The sequence below is a fragment of the Talpa europaea genome (genome assembly GCF_964194135.1).
Source record: "Talpa europaea genome assembly, chromosome: 11".
NCBI classification, from domain to species: Eukaryota; Metazoa; Chordata; class Mammalia; order Eulipotyphla; family Talpidae; genus Talpa; species Talpa europaea.
Window position 1 is genome coordinate 47,188,181 of NC_140078.1, and position 27,257 is coordinate 47,215,437.

Here is a 27,257-nt window from a genome sequence, read left to right on the forward strand (position 1 = left end):
TTGCCAATTCTGTTCCCCACTCTGTCTCTGGTGAATCCTCTCACCACCCACACCTCTGACCTATACTCCAGTTCTTGTATGCATAAATAAATAAATCTTAAAAAAAAAAAGGAAGAAAATGTAGAAGTCTCCACTTAAATATGTCTGTACAGAAGACAAATCTAATCAATGATGATATTAGGTGTCAGGAAAACATATGAATCTGTACACTCTCATGACTAAAGCAGGATGAAGGAAGGCCTGTACCCCAGATGTCTAAAATGAAAACACAGATATCCACTATACATAAGACTGGTTGAAATTGATATAAATAAGATAGTGGGTGCCTTCCCAGTGGGAGTGGGTGGTGACATACATCTGAAGAGGTGTGATCTTCTATCTCTGAATCACAAATAATCCTTTAAAACAAAACAACCTCGGGTCTCCCCGTTGGCACAGTGGGTTGAGTGTCACGTTATGAAGCTGTTCGCAGACTCTGTAGAGCGGGTTCAATTCCAGGTCGGACAGGGAGAAATCCACATGGCGTGGCAGACCTCTCCTGCCTCACCCTCTACTCCCCTCAGCAGTTTCTTCGGTCCATCTGCCCGTTCTCCTCAGGGCTCTCTCTGGTGAATCCTCTCATCCTCCCACGCCTCTGACCTGTACCCCAGTTTGTGTATAAATAAAATCTTTAAAAAAACAAACAATGCAACCTCAATAAAATAAAAGAAGTTTTTAATTTAATAAAAATAAATATTCTTTAAATTAAAGGTTAAAAATGAAGTTTCCTTCGACAAATCAGGCATATTTTCACAATAGCCATATCCCATGTTCAAAAGCCAGCAAATATATTTTAGGATTTCTTTTTATCAAACTATGAAAGTGATATTTTCATGTCAAGTCATAAATGTTTGGGTTGTCTACAAAGGAATTGTGATGAGAACAAACCTAAGTTGACAGAGGGATTTCTGAACAATCCACAAAAAGCTTTAACATTTTTGTCAGGGATTACACTTTGAAACACCTGTAAATTAACTTTAAAGAACCTGTAAACTGTACAAGCACTATTCTCATAAGTTCTTCAGGTTCCCATGAACCATGAAAGTCCCCACCACAAAGTAGGGAGGGTACTTTCCTGTGCTCATTTAAATCAACTTTATTTCACTAAATATGTGATAGATTTACCAGAAAACACAATTCTCCCACAATCCACTATTTCTTACTTCTCTTTCAATGAAATACCAGCCTACTTCTTCAGTCACAGAGGGAAAAAACAAAAAAACAAAAAAACACCTTTTAATCCTTCATCTTTCTCCATCTAGCATTCATGTCACTTCTTTCCTTAGAAAAATCTCTGTTATGATTCCATATTTCTGTTTTCCTGCTGGTGGGAAAAAGAATCTTACCTCCATCCCAATCCTTATTCCATTATACCTAAAGAGCCCTCCCACCCATCCTGAGTAATGAGAATTCATCCTAATTCTTAGGGATAGTTCCAGTAGGAACCCAAATCCCTACAAGTAACCTAAAGTAGCTGCCACTTTCCTTATTTGCCCTCTGGAAGGTAAGGAATTGAAGTGCATACAAGGAAGAGTTCTTGACCACCAGGAAATGAGTAATATTTCCAATTATTCTGATACAAATGTTTAAAAAATAGATTAGCGTCTCCTTTGCTTTAGATATGTTGTGAAGTCAGTCTTAAGAAAAATACAGTTAATTCTGTGTTATATGTATGTACAGTCTAAAAGAAAACAATTCATTTTTCCTTTCAAGGGAATGTTTACACACATCTATTTTTATTTCAAATATCAAACACTGGGATTTGATTTGATTCTTCTTGTGCCCACAAATACATTTGGATATTGAGTTTCCCTAAATACTTTCCAAACAGGAAGAAAAGAAAACTATTACCTTTTCCAGAGTTTGGGGTTTTGATTTATTTGAATCTGTATCTTGAACTTCTTCAGGGGCATGCACTCCAAAAGACCAACCTCCGAGTCTAACAACAGGAAACAACATGTTAGTGCTTTGATCAGGGAGCACCAAGACTTCCAGCCAGAGGGCTTTTCACCACCAGCTACACTAATTAAGATGACTGTAGAACATTTGCCTGTGGAGACTCTGCTGTGCACATGGCCACACAGGAGGGTCAGCAAGGAGAAGGAAGGGCCCTACTGCACAGGGGGCTGGTGTTCAGGGAAGACATTGCTTAGCCAGAAGCTATAGAAAAGATTTGGCATATCAGGAAGTAAACATCTCAGGACTTAACATTTTATACCATGGTTGTAAATGACTAGGTTCTGATCATCAGCATCCAGACATTATTTTTCCCATATAAGTCAGCTATTTCGAGTAACCTAGCCATCATGGTCTTTCAAGTTACACTTTCTGCTTTATTTTGTCTTTTGTATTCTAGCATCCTCAATGCAAATATTGCCTCCTTCAGGGAGGTGCAAAGGGTTAAGCACAGCACTATGAAGCTAACTGAAGCCTCTAAAGCACAAGTTTGATTCCCGGTCAGCCATGGAGCTACCCATATGGTGCAGCAGACCTCTCCTGTCTTGCCCGCTGCTCCCTTCAGCAGTGTGTTTCAGTTAGTCTGCCTGTTAATGTTCCCCACTCTGTCTTTGGAGAATCCTCTCACCCCCTGCACCTCTGGCCTGTACCCCGGTTCTTGTATGTATAAATAATCTTTTAAAAAATAGATTGCCTCCTTCAGGAGGAAGTCTTCTCAGAGTAATCAGTTGGGGATAGATTTTTTTTTTTTAAGATTTATTTATTTATACAAGAATGGAGGTACAGGCCAGAGGCACGGGAGGGTTAGAGAATTCACCAGAGATAGAGTGGGGAACAGAACAAGCAGACAGACCAAAAACACTGCTGAGGGGAGCAGTGGGTGAGACAGGAGAGGTCTGCTGCACCATATGGGTATCTCTCTGGCTGGCTGGGAATTGAACCCATGCTGCAGAGGCTGCGGACAGCTTCACAGTGCTGTGCTCAACCCGCTGCAACACCAGGGAGGCCCAGTTGGAGTAGACCTTACTGGTTTCACAGTATTTTTTTCCAACCGTTGTATCAGTTGCCACTCTGGCCTTCAAGAGCTTACTTGTAAGTTTATCTTTCATGCAGTTCTATGAGATTTTCTTGGTGGCAATTATATCTTTTATCTCAATGTTCCATGAACTGATTTATATCTGGCATCTACTAAGCTTCCCCAAAAAATTGTACATTAGAAATAGAGGCACATACTGAACTTTTTCCCACTCTGAATGAAAGCAGTTCAAAGTACAAAGTTCTACCATAGTGCCCTTTCTCTCAGCAAACAAGGATATGTTCCTAACTGGCTCGATTTAACTCATCTATTCATTCCTTTGAAAGACATCGACTGAATATTTCTTATGTGCCAGATACCAATCTAAGACTTGGGCACACAAACTGCCACCTTCAAAAAGCAGACATTCTGGGACAAGTTCAAAGATAAAGAGGAAGGCAGCAGAAGAGGGACTGACAAGTTCACTGGGGGCACAATGATGCTGGGACATCAAAGAGAAATCAGAGAGGAGTGAAAGGCAGGCATGTCCCTGATACTGCATACAGACAGACAATGGTGTCCTTCTGTACTGTAGCAATGCCATGCTTTGGGGGTCGTAGAATGTGAGGACATGTTGAATGGGACTATGATTAAAACAATTAGAAAAACTCATTCTTAACCAACTCTTCTAGATTCATCGCCTTAGGCTCAAGGAAATTTATCACAAAACAAAATCTTTTTCCAACAATTTACTCAAAGATCAAAAAGATAAACTCACTTGCAGCAACATGGATGGAGCTGGAAGAGATTATTCTAAGCAAAATAAGTCAGATGGAAAAAGATAAATATTGAGTGATTTTACTTATATGCAGAATATAAAGAAACCAGAAAAGAGTCAGGACAAAAAAATCTTGCACACTGACCATAGATCTGAGGCATCCAGGGAAGGAGGGTGAGGGGAGGAGTCAAAACAGGGTAGTGAAGAGCACAAGGCACTGCAGTGATGGATCTTGGGTGCTGTGGTGGTGGGAGAACTACAGGGACTACATCTCAAGGGAGAAATCAAATGAGGTCCAAAAATTAACAACAATTTAAGAAAAAAAAGTACTTTATCAAAAAATAACCTTAAAAATATTCATTCAAGAGGATTTTTAAGACATCAATTGTTCCCTGGTTCCACACTGTAAGCTGATTGTAGAGGGCATGGAAAAGGAGGCCATTACTTCATTAAGCTGTGAACACTGATCTGTACTTACTCCAAAAAGCAGTAAAACAGTAAAGGGAGTGTCTGTCTCCCTGAATGAGTCTCAATGGACATGATTCACTCCAATACCAAAGAGCTGAAGTTCCCAGTAAGAGATCTTATTTTTTTGAACCCACCTTGGTTTTTCATTCGGCATGAGCAAGTACTCCTCCAGGTTGAAGGCTGAGAGGTTCAGCAAGGTGTGGCCCAGATGGTTAGTCAGGTAGGGGGCCCCATCACTTCTGTTTGGACACTTCTGTCATTATTTCAAAAAGATAAAATAGAAATGTATTTATATCTCACAAGCAGGTTTTCTGAGATTACTTGAAACTGTAAGTGATTTTTTTTCCCAAGCTTTCAAGTTACAATAAATAATCTATGGTCTTTTACATGCTCTGATTCCTCAAATTTCTTTGAGATTACCTACATTTGAAATTACACCAGAATCCTATTGCCACGTTGGCAGGCAATTTTATTTGGAAACTTCAAATCCCTTTTTATATATAAGTTTGGGGATATTTACAAGAACAAAAGGGAAAAATGTTTTCACTGGAGTGATCTTGCATTTGGTGTAAGGCAAAGAGAGATAACTAGTGGGAAGATAAGAAGAAAATTCAAAGGAATACACTCATTCCTAAGCATGTGAAGGAGAAACCAAACATCCCTTTTTCTATCATCTCCCCCAAGGGCTGACACAGTCTGGGAATCAGGAAAAATCACCCAAAATGTTTGAGTCTAAGCTTAGCATAACCAAGACTAAGGGCTAGCCAAGGGCTACATGCAAAGCATCTGACCTGCTATTGTCAGACCTGGGCCTCAGGAGCTTGCTTTCCATTTCCCAGAAAAAACTTAGGAAAGGTCATAAACTAAAACAGTTATGACTCTAAAAAAAATGACATTTTCTCTGCACCTTTCACTTTTGTTTCTGAGGCATGTCTTCTCATTTGCAAAACAGAGATAAAACAAGCCTTACCCAATTCCTGAGTTTGTGTTAGGCACAGATACACAGAAAGGAATTATGGGAACGTGGAGCATTTTACTCCACTTTATGTAATATGTGATTATGAGGTTCTTCATATAGAGGCTTAGGGGAAGATACTTAAAGAAATTATAATTATTATTAATTTTAATTTGGTTGGACTTAGTGATCTCACTCAGAGATTGACATAACAATGTGTAACATTTCCTTGCCTCTAGTCACCCTTCCTCCCATCTCATCTACCTCATTGCATCATTGCATCAGGACAAATCTTTCTGAAATGCTATTTTGTTTAGGTGACTCTTGCTGAAAAATTTCAATTTCATCAAGAAGTCAAGTCCAGAAAATGATCTCAATCTCTTTTTCTAAGCTTATCTGTTTAGTTCTCTGCAGATATACCTTCTTCAGTAAACTGAATAATGACCGCTAAAGGTATTATATGAAAGTATTATATGAAACTATTTGAAACCTCTTTTGAATATGGTATGGCTGTCTTCTATGCCAAAAACTTTGCAGTTAATATTATATTAGGTGTGTTGAGATGAGGAATTATCCTGTCTGATTGTCAGGGTTAGCCCTAATGGAATCCCATGCATCTCTGTAAGAGGAAGGCAAAGGAGGTTAGGCTAAGAGAGGGGAGGCGGCTGTATCACTTCAGAGGCCATTGAAGGGAAAGGTAATGATATCAAGGAATGTATGAAGCCAACAGAAACTGGATGAGACAAAGAACACATACTCTCCTAGAGTTTCCAGAGAAAACTCTTGATTTCATCTCCATGATACTGATTTCAGGAGGCTGCAGAACTCCATATAAACTTATGTTGTTTTAAGTGACAATTTGTTACATCAGAAACTAAAAGTAAATACATCTTCCACACATTCTGTCTAAAGTTACATCAATCCTGATTGCAAATGTTTGGTCATATTTTGCTATTATTCAAAAATATTTAAGCCCTAATATGCCCTCTTATTCTTTACAGTTGACTCAATCCAGCTTCCCTAGAAGCTTCTCTAATGTTGTTTCTTCAAAACAGCGTCTCATTCTCCAAAGAAGACATTCAAATGGCCTACAGGTACATGCTCAGCGTTACTTACTACAAGGGAAATGCAGACCAAAATCAAAATCATCCTGTGAGGATGATCTATATCAAAAAGAACCCAAGCAAGAGAGGTTGATGAGGATGTGGAGGGAAAGGACACTCATCCACTGTTGGTGTGAATGCAATTTGGTTCAGCCTCTATGGAAAATGCTATGGCAATACCTTAACAAAATTAAAAAGGAAATATATGATCCAGCAATACCACTGGTAGGTATTTACACAAGGGATATGAAAATTCTAACATGAAAATATTTATGCACTCTTATGTCCATAGTATCATTATTCACAATAGCCAATTCTTGGAACCAACCCAAGTATGCAATGACAGGTGACTGAAACAAAAAATTGTGGAATATATATTCAAAGGAGTACTACTTGCTTATTTATTTAAAATATTAAAATATTCCTTTTAGGACAAAATAGATGGATCTTGAGGTGATTATGTTAAGTGAAATAAGTCAGAATGTGAAGGACAGATATTGGATGGTTCCACTTACTGGCAAAGCACAGTAAAAGTAATTCTTGGAGTCTTTGAACAATATAGTGGTTAGCAGAGTGAAAGGGGTTAGAAGGGAAGAGGGGAAAGGAGAAGTAAGGGAATGGGATAACTACAAGGGAATTTTGATGGCTGGTAATGTGCATATATGGCAATGTGATTACATATTTCCAAAATGAATAGTTATCTAAACAACAAAGCAGGGCCTCCCTAGTGGCACTGGCAGTTGAGTGCAGCACTGTGAAGCTGTCGGCAGCCTCTGCAGCATGGGTTCAATCCTGGCTGGCCAGGAAGATACACACATGGCACGGCAAACCTCCCCCGTCTGGCCTGCTGCTCCCCGAAGAAGTATATTTCAGTAGATCTTCCTGCTTTGCTCTCCACTCTGTCTCTGGTAAATCCTCTCTCCCTCCTGCATATCTGGCCTGTACCCTTGTTTCTGTATAAATAAATAAATCTTAAAAAAAAAAAAACAAAGCAATAAACTTTAAAGAAAAAAAAGTAAAGCAGTACAATAGTGTCTTCTCCCTCAGAAATATGGTCAACCATGGAACTATTTTTAAGTTAAGAGAAAACCACAGAAGATTCCCTAAAAATACAAGGAAATGGACACCTTCTTGCAGACCTAGGACTTTTCATGCACATGCAAATTTAAGGGGAGAGAAATACTTTGCCTTCTGACAACGCACAGTTAATTTGGCTTAAGATGTTTTCTAGAGGCCAGAGAACTGATGTTAAAAATATGCCTTCCTTCCATAGTCCCCCGAGGGTTTATCCTTCCAGTCAGGCTGGCAGAACAATATTCATTTCTGTAACTTCCATCTGAACTTTCTCTCTCTCGAGATACTCTAACTTCTAATATGCAGCCTCACAGCATTTCTGTAAGTGCATCCCAAAGAATACAGATACACAACAAAAAGATCCTTTAGTCAAATAATTTGTAGAAAATGCTGCATCTTTACTACCCCATTGTCATATGAGCAGACATCACCAAGTAATAGCTTCTTAGAAGAACTAAAACAGAGACATCTTTAATATGGCCTTATCCAGCATTTCTGAAACTTTCAGGGATATAAAACTTTTCCATGTGAAGTCTTTTTTTTTTTTAAACTATATATTCCTGAAATCTTAAAGTTCCTGTAAGTTTGTAAGTTAAAGTCATTTTAGGAATATTGACATCAACCATTCTGACATTTACTTGTCATTCTTTTGTTACTGATATCTAGTGTATTTCCAATAAATCTGAAATACATTATAATAAAAGGCACCAGTGTAATAGACTGATGACATCAAAACCATAGAATAAAAGCATAAAGTGAAAAACAGGCAACTTTATGAGTAAATGTGAAATAAAAAAGATAAAAAAGAAAGAAATCAAAGTGTCCAAAAAGAAAAAGAGATGCTTGAACAGAAGAACCAAACACAGCTGAGTTTATTGACAGCTTAGGCCCAAGGGAACATGGAATTTTCCAATAAGACTGCAGTCAGGGGCCTCCCTGGTGGCGCAGTGGTTGAGCGCTGGGTTGCGAAGCTGCCCGCAGCCTCTGCAGCGCCGGTTCGATCCCTGGCTGCTCCCTGGCCACCAGAGGAGGGTCCCACATGGCGCGCAGACCTCTCCTGCCGCCCGTTGCTCCCCTCAGCAGTGTACTTCGGTCCTTCTGCCTGTTCTCCTTCCCGCTCTGGCTCTGGTGAATTCTCTCACCCTCCTGCGCTTCTGACTGTACCCAGTGCTTGTATAAATAAATAAATAAATCTTAAAAAAAAAAAGTTTAAAAAAATTAAAAAAAAAAAAAAAAAGACTGCAGTCAGGTCCTGGAATGCCCATTGGAGGTGTTATGTCATTGTCCTTACTGATATCTCCATACTTTGTCTACAAGAAAAAAATATTGCACTTAAGATGAATGAATCCCACAAGCTAATAAATTGAGAGACCCTATAAATATTGTTTAAAATTAAATAAACAAATAAATAATGATGAACTTAAAAAAATGTATTCCTTGTTACCTCAACAGATCTTCAGTTAATTTAAATTAAAAAAATTAGCTTTTTTTCCCCCTGTAACTCAAGATTATCATATTAGCTTCCTGATTGTAGCTAGCACAATCTTTAATCAGGACCTGTTGAGATTATTCTCAGTCAGTTATCCAAACAAATTTCAATTTGTTCTCCTTCATGACCCACATTTTCATAGTGAAATGCTAGCTTCCTTATGGTTTTGCATGGATCAGTCATACTTAGAAGAGCTAATGTTATCTTAACTTTTAATATCTAGCTTTTAGAACCCAAGTAAAATTAAGACAAGAGCCTTGAGGCCATCCTGGCTTGAAATTTGAGGAAATTTCCTCCCAAAGGACAAGTCTAGCTTCCTCATTATTAATTGGAGGAAATTCATTTGTTTAATAAATACCACTGGGTGTGTATGGTCATGAACAGAGATGATCTTGAACAGAAGGGCCACTGTCTACTCCATCTGACATCTATGTTGTATAAATGTTAACATTATGCAATCAAACTACTCCAAGAAATAGCTAACCAAGTAAACCAAAAAGTCATAGACTTATGCTATTAACAAAAAAGATCTTATATATGCAATAAACTCATTTTGTGTCTTGAGGTTTATACTTTAAAAATACAAAGGAAAAGCACTGTAGAAACCTACCAGACAGCCACAGGAATCCTGGACTTCTGGGTGAGGAAAGGACTCTGTGTGCCAGCATGAAGAATTCTCCCTAACAAAACAAGGGAGAGAGGATGCATGATCTATGTGATTACAAAGCTATTGTATTTCCATGAAAGAGAGTTCCATCAGACTAGAACAGAGTTCACAAGATAATTATCTTCTCCTGCACAAGGCAGAGCTCTTACATTTGTTTTCACAGCTTGAGCTGTTAATCTGATGACAATGTTTTATTACAATGACAATATTTCCATTACATTAAATGATGTTCAGTTGGCTAGCTGTCCTGAATGCACTGGCAAGGCTCCCTGGGACTTCCACTGGGGGGCCAAGAGCTTTCCATGGACCCTGAAGCTCCTAGTACCAAAATGAGGTGCCTTTGGCACCAATATGGCAATTAATAAACACAGTGAGCTGCTAGTCATTTGTGTGGAATGATACAATAATTTAATTATATTTAAAGAAAAACAATTATTACATTTCCATTATGAAGAAATATTATTTAACAGAGATAGATTTGAAAACAACTGGAAGCAGTGGTTCAAAAGCTTTTTTTCTTCAAAAGTTTCCTTGTAATATTTTTACTCAGTAGGCCTCAAATTTCATTTTTTCACTAATGTTTGTAAGTTAAAAGTCACAATATAATGATAATTATACTTATTTATACAGAAACTGGGAAACAAGTAAGGAAAGTAACTTTTACTGAACTCTAGGCACCTGTCTAGATGTTGTTACCAAAATCTCTTGCTTCCCCCACTTTCAGAAGAATAATTGCAGGCTCTCAAATATTAGGTAATTAAGGAGAGACTTGTGTGGTCAGTTCATGCTCTCTGGCCTGCAACGTGTAACTCCAACATGAGCATACCAAGGTGCAAAACATCCAGGTCAATGAAAACAAACTTGCCATTTCTATTAGCCAGGTTACCAAAGTACAATTCTTGTGTAAATTTTTATGAAAAGATTTATTTATTTAAACAAGAACCAGGGTACAGGCCAGATGTGCGGGAGGGTGAGAGGATTCACCAAAGACAGAGGGAGGAACAAAACAGGCAGACTGACTGAAATACATTGCTGAGGGGAGCAGCAGGAGAGAAAGGAGAGGTCTGCTTGCCATGTGGGTATATCCACAGCTGGCAGAGATTGAGCTAGCACTGCAATGGCTGCGGACAGCTTCACAGCACTGTGCTCAAACTTCTGCGCCACCAGGGAGGCCCTCTTGTGTAAACTTTAATATAAAAAATAAATTTTTTAAAAGATTTTTTTTTAATTTATACAAGAATCAGGGTACAGGCCAGATGCACAGGAGCATGAGAGGATTCACCAGAGACAGAGTGGGGAACAGAACAGGCAGACTGATGAAATATACTGCTGAGGGGAGCAGCAGGCACGACAGGAGAGGTCTGCTGTGCCATGTGGGTTTCTCCCGGGCCAGCCAGGATTGAACCAGTGCTGCAGAGGCTGCGGACAGCATCACAGCACTGCATTCAACCGCCTGCGCCACCAGGAAGGCCCAATATAAAAAAAATAATTTAAAGAGTTCCTCAGAATGACTCTCTTGGTCAGTTAGCTTATAGATACTCAAATTTGAGAACATTACCTAAAAGAGGTATAAGTTTACATCAGCTGATCAAAATGGCTGCAAAGAGATTCTAGGGTTAATTTCTCCCATAAAAAACAATGAATAGAGGGTCTCCTCAGTGGCACAGCGGTTGAGAGCTGCGCTTCGAAGCTGTCCGCATCATCTGCAGTGCTGGTTCGATTCCCCACCGGCCAGGGAGAAACACACATGGCAGGGTGGTCCTCTCTTGCCTCACCCACTGCTCACCTCTACGGTGTCTTCCGTCCATCTGCCCTCCAGTACCAGTGGCACAGTATCCCAAAACATAGAACAAATTAGCAAACACACAACAGGGAGAAGCAAAAATACAAACCACCAAACAGGCCCTCAGGAGAAGGACACACCACAAAAAGAAAACCAACCACCATAACCCAACAACAATGACATGGAAGAACTTCTCAGCCCACTGGATAAAGAATTTAAAATCGCCATAATTAAAATACAAAGAAGGCAGAAAGGAAAAGAATGATATGAGAAAAATGATTAATGTTCAGAAGGATGAAATTGAGACCCTACAGAGGGAAGTGAAAGAAATGCAGATTAAAAGATTATTGGAGGAGCTAAAGAACCCTGGAAAAGCAATGAAAATGGAATTGATGAAATGGAAGAACAAATCAATAATCTCAAAGATACCAAAATAAAAAACCACAAAAGGAAAGGACAAAGAAGTATGAAGGGGAAAGAATGAAGAAACACTTCAAGAACTATCTGGCTCCATGAGGAAAGGAAATATAAGAGTTATAGGAATCCCAGAAAGTGAGGAGAGAGACCGAGGAAACCAGAAACTTTTCAAGCACATAATAGAAGAGAATTTCCCAAGTATGAAGAAGGAGATGAAAATAGACATACAAGATGCATGAAGAACACCAGATTACAATGATAAATGGAAAAGTACAGGAGGACATGTAACATTAAAGCTCCCAAGAGACCAAGACAAGGAAAGAATCATGAAACTGACAAGGGGGGAGAAACAGATAATCTATAAAGGAAAATAAATCACACTAACATCAGACTTCTCTAAAGACATACTACAGGCAAGAAGAGAATGGAGTAACATATTCAACAAATTCCAAGTCAACAAATGCCAAACAAGAATACTCTACCCTGCAAAGCTCTCCTTCCTCTATGATGAAAAAATAAGGACCTTCTCAAACAGAAACTCCAGAAATTCACCATGACTAAATCCTCACTCAGAAAAAAAAACAAAAACAAACAAAAAAAAAAAACACGAATCTTTAAAATCAAAACCAACAGAGGAATGAGTAAGAACAGAATAAGGCAAGGTATGAAATCACACACAAAAAAGGCAAAAACAGATGCCAATGTATCAATATTAACTCAAATGTAAATGGACTGAACTCATCAATAAAAAGAAGAGTAACAGGTTGGATTAAAAAACAAAATGCAATCTTCTGCTGTCTCCAGGAAAGACATTTAACTACAAAAGATAAACAGGCTGAAAGTAAAAGGTTGGAAAACAACCCTACAAAGCAAATGGACCAAAAAAGAATGCAGAAACAGCAATACTTATATCTGATGAAATAGACTTCAAACTAGCAAAAAAGAGACATAGATGGACACCATATTTTGATTAAGGGGACAATACATCAGGAAGACATAACACTCATCAACATATACTCACCAAATGAAGGACACCAAAATATAAAAAAAAAACAATTATTATCAGCTCTGAAAACAGACATTAGAGAAAACAATTACACAGTTGGAGAAATCAAGACCCCATACCAACAGACAGATCAACAAGACAAAAAATAAACAAAGACACTAGAGCCTTAAGAATGTGTGCAAAACAAGAGGGGTGGGAATTGTATGGTGACTATAACCAATATGAAAACGCATACATTGTGCAAAAGTGAAAAATAATGTAAAATATATATAAAATAAATTTTTAAAAAATTGTGCAGGGGGTATTCTCCAGAATTGACCACATATTGGGCTACAAGGCAAACGTCAACAGATACATTAAAATTAAAATTATTCCAACTATCTTCTCTGATTATAAGGACCACAAACTAGAAATAAATCATGAAAAGAAAGCTAGGAACTCTCCAACTACATGTAGATTGCAACCCACACTACTGGAAGACCACTGGGTTAAAGAGGAGATCAAAGAAGAAATTTAAAAAATAATTTGAGCAGAATGACAATGAAGACACCACTTTCAAGAATGTATGGGGCATAGCAAAAGCAGTAATAAGAGTAAATTTACAGTAATACAGGCACACATCAAGAAACAAGAAAGAATTCAAAGAAACAACTTAGTCTCCCATCTCAAGGAGCTAGAGAAAGCACAATTTAAAAAAAATCTAGTAGAAGAAAGGAAATAATACAAATCAAAGCAGAAACAAACAAAATAGAATTTAAAAAATAATCTAAAAGATTAATGAAACCAATTGTTCTTCAAAAAATAAACAAAATAGATAAACCTCTAGCAGGCTCAGAATAAATCAAAACAATAATCAGAAATTACTATGAACATTTATTTTTTTAAAGATTTATTTATTTATGCATACAACAGCTGGGGTATGGCCAGAGATGCAGGGGGTGAGAGGATTCACCAAACAGAGTGGGGAATAGAACAGGCAGACTAACTGAAATACACTGCTGAGAGGAGCAGCGGGCAAGACAGGAGAGGTCTGCTTCGCCATGTGGGTTGCTCCCTGGCCAGCTGGGATCGAACTTATGCTTCAGAAGCTGTGAACAGCTTCATACGTTGCATCTTAACCCCTTGCACCACCAGGGAGGCCCCATATGAACATTTATATGCAAACAAGTTTAACAACCCAGAAGAGATGGACAAATTCCTAGAATGATACAAACATCCAAAGCTAGATAAAGAAGAAATAGAACACCTAAATAGATCAATGTCAACTAATGAAATTGAAACAGTAATCAAAACACTCCCCCAAAACAAAAGCTCAGGTCCATATGGTTGCACAAATGAATTTGACCAAACATTTAGAAATGAACCAGTGCTTATCACTTTCAAAAAATTGAGAAAGAAGGAATACTAGCAAATACTTCTTATGAAGCCAATATTACATGAATGCTAAAACCAGATAAAGACAACACACACACCCAAAAAAAAAAAAAAAAAAACCTACAGGCAACTCTTCCTAATGAACACAGAGGCAAAAATCCTCAATAAAATCCTTAACAACAGAATCCAACAATGCATCAAAAGGATAATACATCATGATCAACTGGGACTTATTCCAGGAGCACAGGGATAGTTCAACATCTGAAAATCAATTATGTAATCCAACATGTCAACAAAAAGAAAAATAAAAACCATAAGATCATATCAATAGATGTTGAGAAAGCATTCAACAACATTCAGCATCCATTTATGATGAAGGCCCTTGAAATTATCGGGATATAAGGAACAAACCTTAACATGATAAAGGAGGTCATATATGACAAACCCACAGCCAACATTATTCTCAATGTTGAAAAGCTGAAAGACTTTCCCTTAAGATCAAGAACAAGACAAGGATGTCCACTGTTGCCACTGTTTTTCAGTATAATACTGGAAGTCCTAGCCAGAGCAATAAGACAAGAGAAAGACATACAGAAATCCAAACAGGGAAAGAAGTAAAACTATCACTATAAATATGATAATATAGAGAGAGAATCCTAAAAACTCCACAGAAAAACTAATAAAAAACAACCAACCAGTTTAGTAAGTAGCAGGATACAAAATCAATATGCAAAAATCAGTAGCCTTCCTGTACACAATCAATCGTAAGAAGATGAAATCAAGAAAACCATCCCTTTTATTACTGAAAGAAAAAAAATCAAATACTTGGGAATAAGCCTAACTAAATAGGTAAAGGACCTATGCAAAGAAAATTATAAAACATTGTTAAAATACATAGAAGAAAACACAAAAAAATGGAAAGATGTCCCCTGTTCATGAATAGGAAGAATTAACATCATCAAAATGGCCATCCTACCAAAAGCAATTTACAGATTCAATGCTATTCCAATAAAAATATCAGTGACATTCTTCAAAGTAATAGAACAAATAATGATGAAATTCATATGGAGCAACAAAAAAGCCACGAATAGTCAAAGTTCTCTTGAAGAAAACAAAGGAGAATGAAGTTATCACACTCCACGATGTCAAACTATACTACAAAGCCATAATAATGAAAGCTATATGGTACTGGAACAAAAACAGGCACACAGACAAATGGAACCAAATAGAAAGCCCGGAAATAAAGCCAAACTTGTACAGACAACTAATCTTTGACAAAGGAGCAAAGAATACGCTATGGAACAAAGAAAGCTTGTTCAGTAAATAGTGCTGGGAAAACTGAACCACCACAAATGAAAGAATGAGACTAGATCATTACCTCACACCATACACAAAAATCAACTCAAAATGGATAAAAGAACTGACCATAAGACATGAAAACATAAAATATATAGAAGAAAATATACATAATATACTGTATGACATACATCTCAGCAACAACTTTAAAGACTCATTCCCCACAGCAAAGTCAAAGAAAAAATAAACAGCTGGGATTACATCAAACTAAAAAGCTTCTGTACAGCAAAAGAAACATTAACCAAAACAAAGAGATAACCTACCAACTGGGAGAATTTTTTTCACTCCATGCAACTGATAAAGTACAGATCAAAAAGATACACAAAGAACTCACATGAGTCAACAAAAAAATTAAACAACACAGTCAAGAAATGGGCAGAAGAACTGAAAAGACACTTCTCCAAAGAGGAAATAGAAATGGCAACAGGCATATGAAAAAATGTTCAACATCTCTCATAATCAGGGAAATGCAAATAAAAACCAAAATTACATACCACCTACACCAATAAGAATGACACATTTTAAGAAAACTAGCAACCACAAATGTTGGTGAGGATGTGGTGAAAAAGGAACTCTTCTACACTGCTGATGGGAATGCAAAATGGTCCAAGCACTATGGAAAGCTGTGTGGAGGTCCCTCAGACTACAAAAAATGGAGCTACCATATGATCTGGCACTTTCACTCCTAGGGATCTATCCATAGGACACAAAAACATTAATTCAAAAGGATACTTGCACCCCTATGTTTATCACAGCATTATTTATAACATGTAAAACCTGGAAACAACCCAAATGCCCTAAAATAGATGACTGGATCAAGAAGATGTGGTATATATACTGCAATATATATATATATATATATATATATATATATATATATATATATATATATACACCATAATGGGATACTATACAGCAATCAAAAAGATAAACTCATGCCATTCAGAACAACATGGATGGAGATAGAAGGGATTATGCTCAGTGAAATAAGTCAGAAGGAAAAAGGAAGATCAGATGGTTTCACTTATAGGAGGAATATAGAGGAAACAAATAATAGATCAGGGGAAAAAGTAATTATAATAAATTAAACATCAAAATCAACAGGCAGCTGCAGACATACTGCAGGGGAGGAGGAGTGAATAGGATCAAAACAGGAATGGGAAGAGTACAAGGGACTATGGTGATGGAACATGGATGAATTGGTGGTGGGAATTTCACAGGCACTACACATGAGAGGAGAAAGCATACATTGTACAAAAATGATGATGTAAAATATATATAAAATAAAATCAAAAAAGTAACTTCTTTATAATAACTGTTAACTCATCAGGCTCTCCTTGCTTCAGATGACTACTAGTAAGTGTTCATAATTCACTGAATTTTTTTTTAAAACCATTCTCCAGCCTCCCCTGGTGGCACAAGGGATTAACTCTTAGCACTATGAAGCTATCCACAGCCACTGCAGCAGGAGTTTGATACCCAGCCAGGATGCTGACCCACATGGTGCAGACAGGAGACCTCTCCTGTCTTGCCCGCTGCTCCCCTCAGCAGTGTATTTCAGTCAATCTACCTATTCTGCTCCCCACTGTTTCTCTGGTGAATCTTCTCACCACCCTGCACATCTGGCCTACACCCCAGCTCTTGTATGCACAAATAAATACATATTTTTAAAAAATTCTCTTTCTTTGTTATTCTCCTCCCAGCTTCCTTTTATTGAGTAAAAATATGTGAGCTTCAGAGTAACTTAATGACTAGCGAGAATTTTTTTTTTTTTTTTTTAGTTTAAAAAGCAATCTTTACTTGGTAATAAGTAGCTAAAAAAAGGCATAGGGCAAACAGTATAACTTAATGGTGAAATGTTAAAGTCATGCTTTAAAAATCAGAAACATGAGCCATTCTCACTGGTGTAAGATGGTATTTCATGGTAGTTTTGATTTGCATTTCCCTGATTACAAGTGATGTTGAACAGTTTTTCATATGCCAGTTGGCCATTTGCATTTCCTCTTCAGAGAAGTTTCTTTTTAGCTCTTCTGCCCATTTTTTTTTATAAATTTTATTGTTATATTCCCTATACAATTGCAGCCACCCCATTCTGACCCCAATCCCTCCCCTCCCGCCCCCGCCCCCCTAAAAGTGTCTCTGGTTCATAGTTTTTTGTTGATTTTGATTTTCACTTTCTTATATTCATTTTCCTGGTCCCTTATTTAAGTTTTCTAGATTCCTGCTATGAGTGAGACCATCCGGTATTTTTCTTTTTCTTTTTGGTTTATTTCGCTGAGCATGATCCCTTCCAGCGCCATCCATGTTGCTGCAAATTGCATGTGTTTATCTTTTTTGAATGCTGAGTAATATTCCATGGTATATATGTACCACATTTTCTTGATCCAGTCATCTATTTTTGGGCATTTGGGTTGTTTCCAAAGCTTAGCTATTGTAAACAGTGCTGCTATAAACATAGGGGTGCAGGTGTTCTTTGGAATTGATGTTTCTGTGTCCTTTGGGTAAATACCTAGGAGTGGAATTGCTGGATCATATGGAAGCTCTATGTTTAGTAGGTCCAGAAATCTCCACACAGCTTTCCACAGTGGTTGGACCAGTTTGCACTCCCAACAACAGTGCAGAAGAGTTCCTTTTTCTCCACACCCTCGCCAACATTTGTTGTTGCTAGTTTTTTTAATATGTGCCATTCTCACTGGTGTAAGATGGTATCTCATGGTAGTTTTGATTTGCATTTCCCTGATGACAAGTGATGTTGAACATTTTTTCATATGCCTGTTGGCCATTTGCATTTCCTCTTCAGAGAAGTTTCTTTTTATCTCTTCTGCCCATTTTTTGACTGGATTATTTTCTTTGTTGTTGTTGAGTCTCATCAGCTCTTTGCAGATTTTTGTGATCAGTCCAAAAGATCAATGAAACCAAGAGCTGGTTCTTTGAAAAAATCAATAAAATAGACAAACCCCTAGCCAGGCTCACAAAGGAAAAAAGGGAGAAAGCACAAATAAACAGGATCATCAATGAAAGAGGAGAAATCACAACGGACACAGCAGAAATCAAAAGAATAATCAGTAACTACTATGAACAGTTATATGGAAACAAGTTTAACAATCTAGAGGAGATGGACAAATTCTTACAACTCTACAATCACCCAAAGCTAGATAAAGAAGAAATAGAAAACCTAAACAGACCAATTACAATTAGCGAAATTGAAATGGTAATCAAAAACCTCCCCAAAAACAAAAGCCCAGGACCTGATGGGTTTACAAATGAATTCTACAAAACATTCAGAGACAAATTAGTGCCTATCCTTCACAAACTCTTCCAAAAAATTGAGAAGGAAGGGACAATACCAAACACGTTCTATGAAGCCAACATTACACTAATACCAAAACCGAACAAGGACAACACAAAAAAGGAAAACTACAGGCCAATCTCCTTAATGAACACTGATGCAAAAATCCTCAATAAAATTTTAGCTATCAGAATCCAACAATGTATCCATAAGATAATTCACCATGACCAAGTAGGATTCATTCCAGGGACACAAGGATGGTTTAACATCCGAAAATCAATCAACGTTATCCAACACATCAACAAAAAGAAAAATAAAAACCATATGATAATATCAATAGATGCTGAGAAAGCTTTCGACAAAGTGCAACACCCATTCATGACAAAAGCCCTTGAAATTCTTGGGATACAAGGAACATACCTCAACATCATAAAGGCCATCTATGACAAGCCAACAGCCAGTATCATTCTCAATGGTGAAAAGCTGAAAGCAATTCCATTAAGATCTGGAACAAGACAAGGATGTCCACTCTCACCACTGCTTTTCAATATAATACTGGAAGTCCTAGCCAGGGCAATAAGACAAGAGAAAGACATCCAAGGAATCCAAATAGGAAAAGAAGAAGTCAAACTATGATATTATACATAGAGAACCCCAAAAACTCCACAGAAAAGCTAATTCAACTCATCAATCAGTTCAGTAAAGTGGCAGGATACAAAATCAACACACAAAAGTCAGTAGCCTTCCTATACACAAACAATAAATCTGAAGAAGAAGAAATCAAAAAAACCATCCCTTTTGTTATTGAAACAAAAAATATCAAATATTTGGGAATAAATCTAACAAAAGAGGTAAAGGACCTATACAAAGAAAACTATAAAACACTGTTAAAAGAAATAGAAGAAGACACAAAGAAATGGAGAGACATCCCCTGCTCATGGATTGGAAGAATAAACATTATTAAAATGGCCATCCTACCAAAAGCAATCTACAGATTCAATGCTATTCCAATCAAAATTTCAATGTCATTCTTCAAAGAAATAGAACAATTATTGATGAAATTCATATGGAATCACAAAAAACCCCGAATAGCCAAAGCTCTCCTGAAAAAAAAAGAAGGGAATGGAGGCATCAGACTCCCAGACTTCAAACTATACTACAAAGCCATAATCATCAAAACTGCATGGTATTGGAACAAGAACAGACATACAGACCAATGGAATCAAATAGAAAATCCAGAAATAAACCCACAGATTTATGGTCAACTAATCTTTGACAAAGGAGCAAAGAATATGCATTGGAGCAAAGAAATTTTGTTCAATAAATGGTGCTGGGAAAACTGGGTCGCTACATGCAAAAGAATGAAGCTTGACCACCACCTCACACCATACACAAAAATCAACTCAAAATGGATTAAAGAACTAGACATAAGACCTGAAACCATAAAATATATAGAAGGAAATATAGGCGAAACACTACGTGATTTGCACATCAAAGACATCTTTACAGACACATCACCCAAAGCAGTGATAGTGAAGGCAAAGATAAACAGCTGGGACTACATCAAATTAAAGAGCTTTTGCACAGCAAAAGAGACAATAACAAAAACAAAGAGAAACCCCACCGACTGGGAGAACATTTTTGCACCCAACACTAATGATAAAGGACTATCACAAAAATGACTAGCGAGAATTTTAAATGATTTCAAATTTGGGAGCATCTCTCAGTGTCCAATAATTTTTATGTTCAACAAAGAGTCACCATGAAACTTAGTGACCATTCCTAAAAAGAAGAAAAATGAAAGATATGTAAGTAAACAGATGTTTCTACTTAAATTTCCTTCCATATTTCAGGAGCCTAAACACACACCAGTAGTACTGTCCTCAAGTGCTCAGTAGAACCAAAGGCAGCAGTGGTGCTCCACAATAAATATGTCCTGACAATGTTCCCTTGAGCCTTTAAATTGAGATATGCTAAATTAAACAGCAAGGTTGTCTGAGGTTTTAATATTGGGATGTACATTCTGAACCTCAAAAAGAGAGGGAGAGAGACACTATCTACTTCTATTCTCAGGAGCATAGTTTTCTGAGATACAAACTTGCCAAAGGAAACAAAAGTTCCTTCACAAGGGTGCTCTGGCTTTCACTTTGAGTGCTGTTGCTTCTAGAGAACCTGGAGTGCACTGTCAAAAGAGGCAGCAGCCTACCTCAGTAACATTGAGTAGGTGGTAGAGCTGGGATGTTAATTCAGGCAACCAGGCAACCATGCCCCAGAATCAGGGCCTGTTCACCAAGAGGACTGAGATACCTGACATAGGAAGGGTTCCAGGACACAGACAGAGGGACAGAGACAGAATTCCCTTGGGATAACTTGGTTAAACAAAGGGATAAACAAATCACTATAAATTTCCTTGACCTATTGTTTTTCTCCAGTCTGTATATTCCAGAGCTGTCTCTTTACAGTTTATCGAGTTACCTGGACTTTGCAGATGAATGGGGTTACAGACTTTGCAAAATATGGGAGTTACAGACCCTGCATACAGATCTGTCCAAACTGGAGCTTCAGTCATACATACAACCTCCATGAGATGTTAACAAGCCCTGCAGGATGGGTGCCCACAGTTAGCAACAATAAATGGATTTTGGCCAAGTTCAGTTTTCTTCTTTCTCAGCCAATAAAGTTAAATTCCTTAATTCACAAACCGCAACCCTATACCTATATAGACCACAAGCCCTATCAACCCAGAGGTCACACTGGAGATCTCTTTTCTCATTCTTTATCCAAGCAATACTGATTCCTTGCCTATCCTCACCAGTGTCTGTGGGGACTTCTTTTCAATCTTGACTGGATGACCTCACGAGCCTCTCATGCTTAGAATCAGGCCCCCTCAGTCTATCCCTCTGATTCTAGCAGGTGGCACAGTGGACAGAGGCTGGCTCACCCCAGGCTTATCCATTTATATTGTTGGAGGGCAAAATGAGAACTGAAGGAGCTCTGGGTCCCTTCCCCTGTCCAGTGCCATAACTACTTTCTAAGCTTTTGATCCTTCAACTCAACTCCATTCTTTCTGGCCCCTCATAGGAACTCTGTCACCAGTCAGCCACCCATGTTCCAAAGAAGGTTCACAGGCCTGGGAATCTTAGCCTACCAAGTTATTTATCATACTTTGCAATCTAATCACCAAAATTAACTGCAAGCATTGAGCCATTCAACATTTTATGTTCAATAGAAGCATTAAAAAAACCCTATCATCTACCAATTTTGTTCTACATGAAACATTAACAGAAATTAGTAGAAAAAGTGAGTACTTTAACTCTGAAATAGTGTGGAAATTGTCACCCGAGTGTCATCAGATATAAGTCTTGTAAATGAAACTAAATATTTCAATCTACTGGTCTAATTCTACAAGTTGGCAACTTTAATACATTTTAAAATTTAAATTATGCATCATCCACTATCATGAGAAAACTTATATTTGAGGTCAGACTTACACCATAATTGCGTTTTTTGGAACCCATTACTGTCTTCTGGATGAGAGGGTGGTAAATGTAAGAAATCTAACAGAATACCCTCATATATGACATGCAGATCATCTCAACAGAAAAGCAATCAGTAAGAAAAGTTGACCATTACTATAAAATGTTTCCTCTAATTAATATTCAAGTGGTTGCAGAAGTCTGCCAGGAAGGAGAAATGTAAAATAATATTTTATGCTTAGGAAAAAAAAAAAAAAAAACCTTGACTTGTTTTAAGTAAAATCTCATCTGGGATGTTAATAAATCAATGCTTGCTTGTGTGACATTGACTGTTAATGCAAGTATTGACAAGAACATTGTGACAGTCAGGGCCCCACCCCTAGTGTTTTGTCATGGTGACCAAGTAAAAGGATAGAAATGATTACAAAGTGGGACTAAATTAGGGATAGATTATATGAATTGCAAAAAGCAAAAAGGAGAAAACAGAAACACAGATTCAGGAAGGCAGAAGTTGGGGAGAGAGACCAGGAGGGTGTTCAGGCAGGGTGGGGCTCTGATGACATTTCAGCTTCTCAAAGGTAGGTATACTTTACACCATGTGTGTTTTATTAGGGAGAGGGTGAAAAATTATCACCATAGCAACTTTCACTTAGCTAAATAAATTACTTTGTTTTTCAAGAGAAGGCTAAAGTGAAGCTACATAATTAGTTTTATAATTATTTTTCATTACTGAGACCATTAATACTTATTCAATGTTGAGTTAATTACCAACATAAGGGGAAAAATATAGCACTATGAATTAGAAAACATATTGCCACTATTGGATTATTGTCTGGATTCTATTTTATTACCTAAAAACATATACTTTTAGCCCTCAATTCTTCATTATAGATTTTATCACTTTCCTCATTTGTTCATCCCAAAACTATAAATTCCTTGAGACCAGGGTCATATCATATATCAGTTCTTCTTCCTATAATAGCATTCTTTTGTAGTAGATCCTCATTACATAACAGTTCAAGGAAAATAAGAGGAGAAAGAAAACTGTTTTTGAAGGACATACTTACCAAAGTTTATTAAAAGGTCAACTCTATTATCATTTTCAAATCCAATAAAAATAATCATCAAAGTGATTCACTCCCAAATTGATGTTGCTGACTTTACAAGTCCTCTACATAAAATAATGACAACTAATATTTTCATATGTACAAGTTTTCCCTAAAAATTATATAATATTTAATATATATTTCATATTTAATTGACACTTAATTGTTTAGCTTTGGTTTATTAAGCAAATTGATATTAATTATTAATGAATGTTTTGCAATAATTTGCTTAAGAAGAAAAGGGGAAATTATCTAGCTTATTTCAGGTCATTTTACATGGCAACACCCATTAGGCCTGTTCAGTAATAACCTACTTGTTACTGTTACTCACTTGTTACTTACTTCATGTAATGTGAACTTATAACATGAAATACTAATCAAGGAGAGAAATGGTCCTCAGAATTGACAGTGTTATTTATTAAAGTCTAAAGTTTTGTAAAGGGCTTCTGATACTTACAGGTCTGGGTTCAAACCAGCACAGAGCAGACCCTGCTCTCCAAACTTCTGCAAAAGTGTGTGGGCAAGATCCATATCTTGGCTTTCACTGCTGCTCTCCAGAAGACAAAAGAACCAAGGCAGGATTGTTAATGTGACTAATGAGATCACAGGAACATAGTGTGACTTCACAACACACCCTCCTCAAGCTGATTCAGGCAAATGAGTCCAGCCACTCAGATAAAGCTAATATTTATTGTTTGATGGTAAAGTCAAGCCAGCAATAGCATTTTTAAAATGCTTAAGAAAATAATCTGCTACTATAATGTGACTTTCATATGCTTGTACTCAGTGTATTATTTTTTCATCTTTTCACTTAATATATTACAATTTTTTGTATTGCATGGTTTTTAAAAATGAATTTTAAAGACTGTATAATATTATATTAACATTAAAATTTATACAATATTCTCTTAATACTCTGGTTAGGCTGGAATATGTGTCCTATTATATGGTTGATAATTAACAATTTATTTTATTTATATTTTGGTTCTCTATGTAAATTATATTCAACAACGTTGATTTTGTAAGAAGTCCTCAGCACAGAATCTTTGTGTTTCAAATACACAGTGAATTATAGTATTTATTTTACTATCACAATCTCAGTATATATATGTATGATATATATATTATATATATATATAGTAATAAACATCTTGATTGGAGAAGATGTAGATAATGATAAAACATTGTAAAACTTTCAAAATTGGTCTGATTGGGAGTGAGGATCATTTCAATTTATTAAAACTCTGACATACTATTAATGAAGTAATAAAGGATTTGCATCATTTATAAAATACTTTTGAGTAGACAACATTGAGAATACTTATCCTTAAATTGAAGAAAAATGTATTATGAAGATGATAGATGATATATATATATAAATATACAAATGACCTTAAATATTTTGGAAAGATACTGTCCACAAAGTATACACATGGTTTCCGTCAAAGATTTTCAGCACTAGCTTTCCTGAAGCAATGTAAGAACCCTCAATGCAATCATTAAGCACCAATTTTCTGACTTCTTTGTTCATGTGAAAAGCAGACTTCCAAATATCTGAATTGTTACCAGCAATCAAATATAGGGAGGTCTTACACTTACTACACCCCTATGTCCCAAGAGTACAAATAAGTATTCAGAGTGAGGAACAGGCTACATTTTCACAGCAGTCATCTATATAAACAGGTATTTCACAAAAAAGTGCTAATTTCACTAATGCCCTCAGTAAATCTAATAAAGAATCTGATATTTTCTTTGTTCAAAATTAATCAGTGGCGGGGCCTCCCTGGTGGCACAAGGGGTTAAGTACCATACTCTGTAGCAATCCACAGCCTCTGCAGCACAAGTTCAATCCCTGGCTGGCCAGGGAGATACCCATATGGCGCAGCAGACCTCTCCTGACTCACCCGCTGCTCCCCTCACTAGTGTGTTTCAGTCAGACGGCCTGTTCTGTTCCCAGCCCCTGCACTTCTGGTCTGTGCCCCAGCTCTTGTATGCATAAAATAAATAAAATCTTTTAAAAAATTAAAAAATAAATTAATCAGTGGCCCCTTGTTACCTGTGAGCCTTACAATAGCAATTAAATCCTTCCACACTCCTCAGGCCTTAACATCTTGGCCCATGTCCCATATATATTCCCAGAAGACACACCCAGCCCAGGTCAACGTGGCTGAACACCTTCTGATTTGGTGGATCTGACTTCTACTTCCTCTAATATTGCACCCCATTTCCCTGCTACTTGACTGAAATATCACCTCCAGTCATTAAGCTCCAATGACCCCTCTCTGCCTCCTTTTTCCCCCAAGGTCGAGATAACATCTCTTCTTCTAATCTCTTTACTTTGGGTTTCTTCTGACCTCATCACTGAAATAAACAATCCATGAGAGAGCAAGCACAAAACTCAGAACAGTAATTGGAAAACAGAAGTTTCTCATAATTGTTTTAACAAATTGTGATGTTGAAACCAAGGTTAATGGCTAAATTGATCTCAGAACTCTGGGGCACAAAAGAAAATGAAAACTTATTTTTACTTTCCTTTGAGATTTGCTTTTGCAAACAACAGAGCATGGAGGCTTAGCAGCAGGTGACACAGTCTGAACATATGCAGACATGACTAACCTTGAGACAAGCCCAAGCTGGCCAGAGTTGAGCAGTGTCGGGTAAATTGTCAGGCTTTTCTGCCCTCCCGCCATTAGGATTGATGATGGATCCCTGAAGTCCTGAATGCATGCCTGATGGCAGGCACCTGGAGTAGGGTGTGGACATACGTAGGTGGGTACACCTGGGCTGAGACTGGGCTTATAAGGGCAGCGTCACAGGGATGCCGGGGAGCGAAAGAGAGAGAACAAACAAGAGAGCAGAAGAGAACCAGCGGACAAGCAGAGGCCAGGAGAGAATGCCAGAGAGCTCAGAAAGAGTGAAGATTCATGGGGGCTGGAAGGCCTGCCAGACTCCCAGCCCCCCCCCCCCCGCACCCCTGCCTGCTGTGTACCTGGTAAACTCATTAAAACATTGAAAAAGCCACAGAGGGCTCCAGGACTCTCCTTCACCCGTCTGCTCTATCATAGGTCCTGCACTGTGCCTTCCTGCCTCTACGAGGGGTCCGTAGGCACAGAGGAAAGAACAACCCTAAAGCAAGAGGCCTACCAATGGAAATTTGAAACTTCAATTGTGTGGGGGGAAAAAAAAGCCTCTTCATACTACTGTATATTGACTGTCCTACAGATGAATTTCGGCCAAGTTCATATTTCTTTGCATTTAACCAATTCTTCAGCCAATAAAATTTAACGCCTTTATTCTCACACCCCATTACCCCAAACTGATATAGTCTCTTTACCTTACCTACACAGGGAGGCAGATTTGAGGATATTTTTTTTAATCTCCTCTCTCTGTTCTCATCAACTTGCAATCTATTTCTTCCTTTTCTTAAAACTTGGTGTCATAATAATCCATTTATACACATGGGTAATGACCCATTGTTTGGTAACTATATTATTAATGGGCTGAAATCATAGCCCTAATTATTTCTCTCTATCCAATTATTGATTTGCTAATTGGTATTCCCTGACCTCTAACCATTCAGAGGGGAACAATTTTAATGGAAAAGAAAAATGAACTTATTACATTAAATTAGTTGTGCATTTCTCTTGAGAGCAACTTTATTTTCAGTGCAATAATTGTATAAACTTGTTATGCAAACTCTGCTGTAGCATCCAAGCCTACAGAGAATGATTATTTATAGAAAAACATCATCTTCGCCACCACATGGATTATAACAAAGATCTGTAAATATTCAGATGGTTTACAGCTGATCTAATCTGATTCCCTACAGCTCTGGACAAAAATACACAATGACAACATATGCTGAAATTTACAAGGAAGTTATATCTTTATAGATGTAGACAGTGT

General features: G+C 37.4%; 1 protein-coding gene across 1 annotated transcript in view; it reads right to left on the reverse strand.

Annotated features, from left to right (window-relative positions):
* The window catches only part of ABCA13 (ATP binding cassette subfamily A member 13), a gene marked incomplete at its 5' end in the record, with an annotated part of 529,302 nt that overhangs the window by 147,766 nt on the left and 354,279 nt on the right, over positions 1-27,257 (reverse strand). Inside the window, 4 exons of the mRNA XM_084247732.1 lie at positions 1,891-1,978; positions 4,391-4,509; positions 9,488-9,557; positions 23,809-23,898. Of these exons, the coding sequence (XP_084103858.1) occupies positions 1,891-1,978; positions 4,391-4,509; positions 9,488-9,557; positions 23,809-23,898 (367 nt within the window). The remainder of the gene's footprint in view (positions 1-1,890; positions 1,979-4,390; positions 4,510-9,487; positions 9,558-23,808; positions 23,899-27,257) is intronic.